This window comes from Nannizzia gypsea, genomic scaffold (genome assembly GCF_000150975.2).
Source record: "Nannizzia gypsea CBS 118893 supercont1.3 genomic scaffold, whole genome shotgun sequence".
Taxonomy (NCBI): Eukaryota; Fungi; Ascomycota; class Eurotiomycetes; order Onygenales; family Arthrodermataceae; genus Nannizzia; species Nannizzia gypsea.
In genome coordinates, this window is record NW_003345199.1 from 173,042 (window position 1) to 183,604 (window position 10,563).

At 48.6% G+C, this 10,563-nt stretch overlaps 4 protein-coding genes across 4 annotated transcripts; 1 reads left to right on the forward strand and 3 right to left on the reverse strand.

The window, feature by feature from the left end:
* Positions 1-1,124: 1,124 nt before the first annotated feature.
* Positions 1,125-3,039, reverse strand: MGYG_03494 (carboxylesterase; the record flags this gene model as incomplete). The annotated part of the gene is made up of 6 exons (XM_003173274.1): positions 1,125-1,759; positions 1,817-2,273; positions 2,334-2,442; positions 2,503-2,596; positions 2,655-2,847; positions 2,905-3,039. The coding sequence occupies 6 exons, from the start codon at positions 3,037-3,039 to the stop codon at positions 1,125-1,127; spliced, it is 1,623 nt and encodes a 540-aa protein (XP_003173322.1).
* An 841-nt stretch (positions 3,040-3,880) lies between these two features.
* MGYG_03495 (C6 zinc finger domain-containing protein) lies at positions 3,881-5,401 on the forward strand (the record flags this gene model as incomplete). The annotated part of the gene is made up of 3 exons (XM_003173275.1): positions 3,881-4,096; positions 4,172-4,513; positions 4,604-5,401. 3 exons carry the CDS (start codon positions 3,881-3,883, stop codon positions 5,399-5,401), a joined length of 1,356 nt encoding a protein of 451 aa, XP_003173323.1.
* A 182-nt stretch (positions 5,402-5,583) lies between these two features.
* On the reverse strand, positions 5,584-7,410 carry MGYG_03496 (glutamate decarboxylase; the record flags this gene model as incomplete). The annotated part of the gene is made up of 5 exons (XM_003173276.1): positions 5,584-5,698; positions 5,761-6,299; positions 6,369-7,004; positions 7,072-7,099; positions 7,169-7,410. 5 exons carry the CDS (start codon positions 7,408-7,410, stop codon positions 5,584-5,586), a joined length of 1,560 nt encoding a protein of 519 aa, XP_003173324.1.
* Positions 7,411-8,422: 1,012 nt separating this feature from the next.
* Positions 8,423-10,254, reverse strand: MGYG_03497 (hypothetical protein; the record flags this gene model as incomplete). The annotated part of the gene is made up of 2 exons (XM_003173277.1): positions 8,423-9,936; positions 10,041-10,254. 2 exons carry the CDS (start codon positions 10,252-10,254, stop codon positions 8,423-8,425), a joined length of 1,728 nt encoding a protein of 575 aa, XP_003173325.1.
* Between the last annotated feature and the right edge of the window lie 309 nt (positions 10,255-10,563).

Sequence of the window (10,563 nt, forward strand, 5' to 3'; positions counted from 1 at the left end):
ATACAACAAAATTCGAACTTTCCGAGCATGATCTTCATCAAACCCAGCGGTAGGATATTGAGCCCAGAAAACAACCTCCTATTTGGTATCTGGGTATCATAGTGTCGGGTACCACCTGTCGAGTTCATGGGGTGGTGGTTTTAGCCGGATGGCGTAGTTTATTGTCCTTCTTTCCCTCGTCTATGGTGCTCTACGGAGGCATCCTAGCTATTTCTTGAGGGTGTTTGGAAAGAGCCAAACAAGTCCGGTATATAAGGATGCCACTTTACCTTCAATATTCTTATCCTTAGCTGCATGTAATCTCTTGCAGGCGTCCCAGGTAAGAGTTGGGTTTTTTAACGGCCGGCGCCATTACCCCCACAAGCTTAAGTTGTCGACTTGACTGAAGGGACTTCCAAGTGCTGAAACCCTTAAATAGCTATGTCTATCACGGCGTATCTTATGCAACCAACTGTTGTTGAAAGTAGGAATCCTCTCTCCTGCTTCCTGGCCCGAGGGCGCCATATAGGTCTGGATGTCGCTGTTCCATGACCTTTTTTAGCTATTGTTTCAGCGGCAGTAAAGCAACGCACGAGGGACATCTGTCCGAGAGTCCTAGTTAGTTATATCCTATTACTTCGGCCCTACCACTGATATCTTGCCGAAGTGAGAAACGAAGCGACGGTGAAAAAAATCGATGAGTTCAAACATTTTTCATTTCTTCGCTGCTCAGGCTGGGCCAAGAACAGGTCACATGTTTCGTTTAGGGGCCCATACGGGAATCATGCACGATTTTTCTACTGTAATACGACTAAGACTTAGTAATAGTACAGTTGCGTTACTAAAATTTGGTAACAGTAACGTTACTATTACCAAATTTTGGTAATAGAGCTGTACTATTACTAAGTTTTCTTAGTGTCATGGTAGGATAATTATCCACGATTCCGCTATGGGCGATCCATCACTAAGAATGCAGAATAGCAAAGGAGATGAATGATAGGTGGTTGGTATAGAAAGGGGTTTTTTACTCCGCTGAATAGCAGATTTGTGTATTGGGAATAATAATAAGCGAACGGACTAGGTAAGTAACATGAACATGGAAGATAATGTCCAAACGACGTAGTTATCTAGTTACACGTTCAACTTCAAGCCTCTAGATAGCCCCCTTGTTTGGTAACGTCTAGAAGGACCCTTTGCCAGACATCACAGGTGCTCTTCAAGACTTGATCATCAGCTATGAGGCGATATCCTGTGTCCACCACGTCTAAGGTGTTCTCAAGCTTCTCGGCATTAGTGTCACCAACTTTCGGCCAGGGAATGGTTGGTGGATCGATATCACGATCTCGCAGGGAGTTAGGGTTGCCAGTGATAGCATGACTGAGAAGGTAGGACTGGTACCCGCTAAATAGAGGGATAGAAACGTTCCATAGCTTAGGGGAATACCAGACGGCCACAACATCTTGGCCATGGGTCGCTGCTTTGGGAGAGTACTGCATGAGATAAGACTTCTTTGGATATTTCCGGACTATATCACGTATGTTGCAAGTGAATATAGCGTCACGGACCATTTTTGAGCCAATAGTAGTCACGGATTCATTGGACGCGTTCTTCAGGTGGTAGTAGTCCTCAAGAGTAGAGATCGCTTTGGTAGCGTACGTTGGGAAAAGTGACTTAAGTAGATCAGAAAGGGACTCTAGAGTCTTATAATTGGTCACAAAGGGGCCACCCTCATTATAAACATGGGAGATAATGAGCGAGTCAAGATGTCTCCAGTAATTTCCTAGAACGTGGAAAGATCGTCAGTACACATTATTAGAACTGTATGGAGATCTCTCACCTCTAGCTATGTCCACTGAGAATACATGCTTAAGCACACGTCCGTCTGGCGCTGGCCCTACCGAGCCTAGACCCTTATAGCTAGCCTGAATCAATTGCGAAACATTGGCTGCTCGCAGGCACGACAGCCCTTGCCCAGCACAGCCCGCTCGTGAAGAGAAGTTCTGGAACTGATCCTCGACCATTCCTTTGCGGTCGATAGGGAAGCTAAGGCCGGGGCTCAAGACAACGGCACGTTGAAAGAGAGGGTCAACGATGCCCTGGTTGGCGGTAATATGGCTTAGTATAGAGCCCCCGCCTGCAGACTCTCCCCAGGCGCTGACTTTGTCCCTGTTTCCGCCTAGTAGATGGACATAGTCCCTAACCCATTCAAAAACGGCACGCTGGTCGTGCAGACCGGCATTTGGTAATCCTTCATTTTCCATCGTGGTTCCAGCTAACCAGCCGAATACACTCAGCTTCTCAGAGTGTTAGTATTTTGGAATCCATGATCCTGGAGCGAGAAAGATTGTCCTTACTCGGTAATTGAAGGTGATGACAATGGCATTTCCAGCAGCATGCTGTACAAGGCTAGTACCGTCATAGATTCCTTCTTCAATTGTTTGATCTTTGGAGCCGATCGAGTAGCTTTTTACGGTCATTAGCACAGGTAACCTATAGTTAGCTGAAAAAGAGATAATGACGTACCCTCCACCATATATCCAAACAATGACAGGTAGCTTTTCATGCTCACGGTTCCTCAGTACTTTCCCAGGAACATAGGCGTCAAGAAATAGGCAATCTACGTACATCAGAAACGGCTCGAAGGTCAAGGAGTACTCAAAAAATGTAAGGCAAACCTTCACGAGAAATCTTTTGCTGTTCCCCGTACCACGGGGTCTCAAACCCAGGGGCATCGGGCCCAGGAATGCAGGGTGGGCCGTAAGAACCGTCCTGGATATCAGGCTCTCGAACCCTTGGTCTTACTGGCCTTGCCCAACGCAATGGACCGGTAGGTGGAACCGCATAGCGAATGTTGCGGAATGTGTAGACCTAGACTAGAATATAAGCATAATGTATCTCCCGTGCTATGGGCTTCATGTCTCTTACATCTGCGGCTTCATCGTACTGAGCTGCTCGCCACCTTCCATAAGGCAAATCGAGAATCGGAAGTTCTTGAGAGGCGAAGACTCCATGGAGAGTGCATGCGGCCATCAAGCCGTACGTCAACAGTCGGGTAAACATGTTCAACCAGCTGATATTCCAATGGTCAATTATAATTGTGAACTTGGTGTGTGAAGGTGTAGCTATCAGGGGCGTTGAGCGAGGACTTTATATCTCACGACTTCGAAGCTGGCCGCTGCCGTTAGGCTCAATTGAATTCGTCATTCTCTCCCATGCGCACTCCGTACTGCTGTCCATCTTATTCCCCTCTTCTTCCCCATCGTAGTACATGTATTCTAGACACACCCGGGAGTCTACAGCGTCCCTCCATGCCCGATATAGACAGGGGGCGTCTTCACTGGCTGACTGCACCTTGACCGGTTCCGATTTAGCCGGCGCATCTCAGCTTGCTTCGCCATAATAAACCAAACACGAATCCCTTGGCAAAGTTGTCTCTTCTGGATAAGTTTGTGTTGAAGATCCAGAAGTTTTATTTTGCATTTCGGCTCTGGGTGCAGAAAGGCTCCCAGAATACGTACTTCTGCGCCCTCCTCGTGTTCCCGAGGGAGCCGGCGATAAAAAGCCACCATTTAATATGGCCATACCAGTAGATACAGCATCATGCGGGCCCGCTGAAGCTGTCATCCGTAGTAGTTAAGTGGAGTGAAGCTGGCGATCAAAATGATGTTGAGGCTGAGCCGTCTCAGCAAGAATATTTCACGAGCGTTGGCGCTGATTTGCTGCGGCTCAAAGACAGGAGGAATACGAGCAACCTTCCATCTTCCGCTAGACCAGCTATTTATTCCCACCAAGCTCCCTGCTCGAGGTACTCTGTACGGTGGACTGATATTATGAGGAGAGAACCAGCTAGTTATGGGGCTGCAGAGAGTAACTGAGGATTAGAGTGTATCACTAGGCAGTCATGACTTCGGAGAGCTCGTCCAGAACGTCCTTGTCGCCACCAAACGACGCCCGCAAGTGGCAGACTGTCTTCAGGGTCAGGCTGAACCCGCAGGCAGCTCCCAGCCAAACTCGCAGGCCAGTGCCAGAGAAGAGGAAAGCCAGCAGATTTCGCCATCGCCGATCACACCGCAAATCAAAAGCCGGCTGTCTTGTATGCAAGAGACGCAGAGTCAAGGTAGCTACCCACCAGCCGATAATTGCCTAGTTACATACTCCGTAGTTACCAAATAAGCTGACACATCTCCTACAGTGTGATGAAATGAGGCCTGGCTGCCGGAACTGCTCCAATTATGGTGTTACATGCAGCTATCCTACAGATCCCAGTGGTGGTACCGAGATGGGAACCGTTGGCCCCCTGGGTGATCCCAGCATGGTAATGTTTTCCATGTCTCTCGACAACTTGGCCACCAACATCGAGGAGACGTTGAGCATGCACTCGGTTTTAGGCTACCATATGGCCAGAATGCCAGGGTCTGATCGGCCCATAGAAGTTCTGGCACTCCGGCACTTTGTCGACTGCACCGTAGAAACAATATCAACCCCATCAATCCGTAAGCTTATGCGGACAGAGGCGGTTCGTGTTGCCTTCTCCGTAAGTTAACTATATCTGCTTCTTTCCCCCCTATGATAGTGCCAAAATTTGTATTTTATTTATACCCTCCTGACACGTCCTACATTTTAGAACCCGCATGTTATGCATACCATCATTGGTGTAGCACTGCTTCATCTCAACCGCATACTCCCGTTTTGCAATGTCAGGGAGGTGGCAGAAGCCCACCATTGGCAAAAAGCGATCCAATTCTATCGGAAAGCTCTCTCTCACGAAGTTAGCGCGGAAAACATAGATGCTCTTTTGACCACTTGCATGCTCATGGCGGTTAACTGCATGTGTCCTGAGAATTTCACCCCAAAAGACTCCTGGGTCCTGAATTCTGATCCGTCAGCTATGAACTGGATCTACCTCCAAAATGGTCTACCATACCTTTTGGAGATTGGCAGCCCCTTTATTCCTCTAAGCATCTGGGGTCCTGCCTTTGAAGCTGCAGAAAAAGCTCACAACGAGTTGCTGAACGATTGTCCGCAGGGAAGACAAGGCATGCACCCAAGATTGGCGGATTTCTGTGGAATAACAGATTTAACCACAGATGAGACTAGCCCTTATTTTAAACCTCTGCAAGTTGTAAGCTCGATGTTGGATATGGAAAAGAGTGCTTCAACTGCTGGTTACTTTTCATCCTTCCTCGGCCATTTGGACCCTCGATTCCTCGAGCTTCTAAGAGCCAAAGACACAAGAGCGCTCGTTGTGATAGCCCATTGGATGGGCATCATGTGTCTGATATCCCACTGGGAGCCCTGGGTGGAGGGAAGGATCAGATCTGAATGCCTTGCAATATGCATCCACCTTACTCCCAAAGCAGACACCCAACTTCTGGAGCTACTTAGGTTTCCGTCTATCGCCTCTGGATTTACAGATAGCTAACGAATAAGCTTGAGCCATCATCGGTTAGTAACATAACAATTATTGAATTTCTGCATAAGTATGAATCAATATTCAAATATATTCATTTTTCATAAAGCCGAAAAGTTGATCTGCAATTATAGCTAACCGTGTCTAGCTATATTGATAGATACGAAAGACTACGAAACTTCACTGCCTTGTGTCTAGCAAATGGCATGTGTCTTTCCAGTCTTTCCCTGGAGAGAGTGATCCTCTCCCTCATATGCCTTGGTGGACTGATCGTACTTTCCAATACTCGTGGCTCTCTTACGAGCGTATCTAAATAAGGACGGTCAATTAATCACGTCAAGCAGCAAAAATTCAGCAAAAAGAATACTCACTCTCGGTACTTCTCCAGTGTTTTCTTGTCCATCTCTTCTAGCTGCTTTAGAGCGAGCTTGAAGTCGTTGACCAAGCTGTCACAACGGCTACGGCTAAAGTCCTCTCGAACAACAATGCGCATGAGTTTCAGCTTCTCGCTATGAGGCGCCATTGTATACGCCGGCACAACCCAGCCACGTTCACGCAACTGATGGGCGATAGCAAACTCATCATACTTTTCAGCTGTCTCTGGTGGAAGACGGAAGGCCACAAGTGGTAGACCACGACCTTTGCCATCGCTCATTATGATGAATCCAAGCTCCTTGAGGGAGGCTGCCAGGTAGTCCGCGGTGCGAGTCAGATTGAGCATGATAGCACGGTATCCTCGCTTTCCGAGCCGGATCATCTGGTAGTACTGGCCGATAACCTGCGAAGCACCCTTGGAGAAGTTAAGGGTGAAGCTCGCCTGGTTGGCCCCGAGGTAGTTAATGTTAAAGACTAGCTCCTGCGGGAGATACTCGGTTGATCGCCAGACTATCCATCCTACGCCAGGGTAGACCTACACCACACGTAGAGGTTAGTATTTCGCTCCCCAAGGCATCCTGCAGCAATTAGAAAGAAAACTAACCAAGCCATATTTGTGTCCAGAAACATTAATGGACACGACCTTCTCAAGGCGGAAATCCCATTCAAGGCCTGGGTTCACAAAGGGGGCCACAAAGCCACCACTAGCAGCATCAACATGGATAGGACAGTCGATTTTCTTCTGGACAAGGAGGTCATTGACAGCCTTGATATCCTCGTACTGGCCGGTATAGGTGGTTCCTAGAATCACACAGATGCCAATGGTGTTTTCATCAATTAGATTTACTGCCTCTTCAGGGTCAAGCACATATCTCTCGTTAGTACAGTAGACGAACTTCTCCTCGATATCGAAGTATCTGGCAGCCTTCTCCCAGCAAACTTGGACGGCGCTGCTCATAATGATATTGGGGCGAGAGGCGTCTTTTCCCTCTGCCTTGCGGCGGTTCTGCCAGCGTTTTTTCATGGCAAGCGTTCCCAACATAATGGCTTCGGAAGATCCAATGCAAGAAGTTCCCATGGCATGATCATTCTCATCCTTACCGTCATCGACGGGGGCATGGAAAAGGCGTGCGATCATGTTGACACAACGATTCTGGATATCGGCTGATTGGGGGTATTCTTCATAGTCAATGAAGTTCTTGCTGAACGACTCGGTCATGAGCTTTTCAGCTTCGTCTTCCTTCAAGGTCCCAGAAGGCGTTAATTTACGGTAATATCAACGATAGCTACCTGAGTTTCAATCTTACCATATATGTGGTAACGAAACTCGCCAGACTATAAGTATGATCTAAGTCAGCCACGGGAACGCAGTATAAGAATAGCAAATCGGCAGCCAAGGCGTACTTCAACATGGGGTTACCGTCCAAGCTGAGCTCATCCTTGATCATTCGGTAGGCAACTTCCTTAGGCATCTCCTTCTCCGGCATCTCATCGGTAGGGAGATCTTCTGCTGCAAACCGAGAGCCATAGACACTGGAGTAGAAGTCATGGTCCTGAGGCTCATCAAGATCTAGGGTGTCGACACGTTTGAGGAACTTTGGGGGGAACGCATCCGAGTCCTTGCGGACCCTGGATATATGAACCATGCTGGCGGCTAGGAGGTGAAAAGTTCAGATTTCTACCTGTCTACTCCTTAACAGCAGGAGTAAAACTACACAGGGACAAAGACAGGAGACATGCAGCAACACGAAATAAGAGAGCAAGAATGCCAGAATGCAAGACTGTCCGAGCAATTAGGCCTATATATATATATATATATACGTCTGACCAGCCAGCCAGGTTCCATGACTCGTCACCCCTCGCTGCTACTCTCCACCAAATCGCCTTGCCTAACCCCACAGGCCGCCTGTGCTTCACTCCTAGGATCTCCTCTAACCTTCCGAGGCGACCATATAATAACCATGTCAAGGAGGGGTAAAAGCAGAGCTAGACAATTGTGGCGGTGTTAAGCATAGGCAGTTACAGGGATTCACTCATGATTCTTATACATGGATGGTGGAACTGGCTTCCGGACTGGACGATGTGTATATGCACGACCATAACACATACATACATATGTACGCCGAACATGGGCATTGATATAGTCGCATATTGAACTAGCTACGTGGAAGCGGGGAGCATTTTCCATCCTCCTCCGCCCATCTTTTAACAGCTGGCTCTCTAATAAGACAGGTTCAAGATAGTTGTGATTGCGTCCCTCATGAACGCAGGCCTAGCCGATGGATCCCAGGTTTGATTGGCAAAAGCTTGTGCTGTGGCTGCAAAGCTTGGTCAAGGAGCTGAGCTCGCTTGCAGGGGGTAGAGGGGGCGATGGGGCGAGAGGGTCGATTCTCGGCCACGCATCTTCTCACAGTAACAGTCATCTCTCTACGATTGGCTACTATGTCTCTTGCTGCCATATACAAAGGAAACCATGCATATTATATTCAAGACCAGCAGGATATAACTGGGTAGTTATCCTACCAATTGACTACTTAGTATACAGGCCAAATTACTCTGCATGCGCAGGACTTGAAACATCAAGGAGACGCGGAAGACATGAACCACAGGAGTATAACTACCAGCCTTAGGAATAATAGGGCCGCATCATCACCTTTTTTAACTTAAGAGTCTCGCTATGCGGTTCATGACCCTATCCCTTAAGCGGAGTCGCTTTGTTCCTCCATCGCCCGGCGGCAGATAAGAATCCGACCCCTTTCTCAAATGTTTTTGACCTTTCCTAAACTCCTTATCTCGAGCCTTTTGTTCTTTAGCCTGTTGCTTAGCCCGGGCTTTTTCTTCTTTTTCTACGTCGTGCCTCTGCCGACTAGTGAGCTGAGATATTTGAGCCTCGTTATGTTTCTGAACAATCTGCTTGTTGGTTTGGGGCTTGATAGTGCTTGAGGTTTCTACAGCCGCTTTCACCTGTTCGTCCGAAGATGCCAGCGCCGGAACTTTGCCCGGGATGACGGGTTCGGTAGAAATAAGTCTGTCGGGGGCTTTTGCTGGGACTACTGGCGCCTGAAACCCTAACTCTTCGGCCGTAGGCACCTCATGTGTTGTGGGAACTGGCCCCTGGGTTGCCGTTGCCGTTGTGGTTGTTGGAGGTTCTTCTTCCTTTTCTGGGAACTCCGCCTGGTTTGCCTTCTCTGCGGTGGCATGTTCCTCGTGCTTCATCAAAGGTACCGGAATAGGGGCAGGGATAGGAACCGGAGCGGTAGCGGGGCCTGAAACTCGGACCGTTGAAGCTGCAAATTCATCTGTCACAGTGGAAGGTTGAGTTTGAACCGGGGCCTCATGGGCAACAGTAGCAATGGGAGCAGGAGACGGCTCTGACGGCTTTGCGGCCATGGCGGCATAGGTAGGCTTCGGCGCAGCTGGCTGTGATACCTGTTCTGCCTTTTGTACCTCTGAAGTCGTTGTTTCAACCAGTTTCTCGATGATCTCTTTCTCTACGGTGTCCTTTTCGATAATCCGCTCAATATGCTTCCCAGGAGCACCTGCTACCGCCGTTTGTGGCACATACTCAGTCACCTCAGAATGTCTTCGAGTGGTATGTGCCGTGCGCCCGGGACCCTCTTCGGTTTCTTCCTTGATCCATTCATTCTCCTCCTTTATTCCGGAGACGGCCTGCTGGTTTGAGCTCGAGTTCACCTCAATAACACTGTCGGCAGCATGTTCCTCGAATGTGTTTTCGGGATTATTATATCCTTTCTCTTCCTCTTCCTCAACAGCCTCGTTATCTATACCCTCACCTAAAGCTTCAACAGTGGCTTCAGCCTCTCCATCGCCTGGAAAAGCGCCAATAATAGGCATCTCCGTGCGATGGGCAGTGCCCAGCGTCGAGGAGTCTCTTCGGGGCGTCTCTGCGGCTCGCATGCTAGACAGTGGGCGCTGTGACTGTGTCTCTTCCATATGTGAATTTCTCTTGCCAAAGAAAGCTGCACTGGCGGCCGCTTTGGAGGCTGCGTTATGGTCATTGTGAACTCCAACCTTGGAATCTTCCGCAGACCAAGCCGGAGATGGAGGACCGTGGGTTCCTTGCGTGGGATTTGTGCTTGCGCGCGAAACACTCGTCAGGTCTGTAGGGCCCTTTGCATGGATAGTACTGCCGGTTGCCGCATCTCCAGTACCTGGATTTTCATAGAGTAAGTATTGGCACATATTTTCATTAGCCATGTACACGCAAAAAGCGCGCACACAGAACAAACGAAATCCTAGGGAGGCAAGTATCAACCTTTTGAGAATGACAGTGGACGAGGTTTCTCAACAGAGACCTTCTCCTCGCCATGTGCACGAGCATTTGCAATCGCAGACACCACCTGTGGCCTGCTCTCATCGACTGCAGCTGGTTTGGAAGCTGCAGGCGCCAAACGATGTCTTCCTCTGCTCTTCTTCTTTTTCTTCCCAGCGTTCGCCTGCGTGAAATGCGATCCCTGTCCCGATATCATATTTGCTGTTGGCAGCCGCACCTGGCGAGTCAGGTCCCCTTCAGCCTGACGGATATGCTGAATGAATAGAAAGATATGATTTTGGAGAAAAGGAGGGTAAATTGAGTAATAAAATGAAAAATAAAATAGAGGATCAAAATGTAACTAGATTAACTAGGAGCCTTGACTTACTACTGACAGCAACACCTGGCCTGGCGAAGTGACGGTACCATCCGATATTTGCAACAGATTAGGGGGTATATGGTATGTGTAGTTGCTGCCCACCCCTAGGCCTATATACCTTTTCATGTCTTTGTGTGCTGACCGATA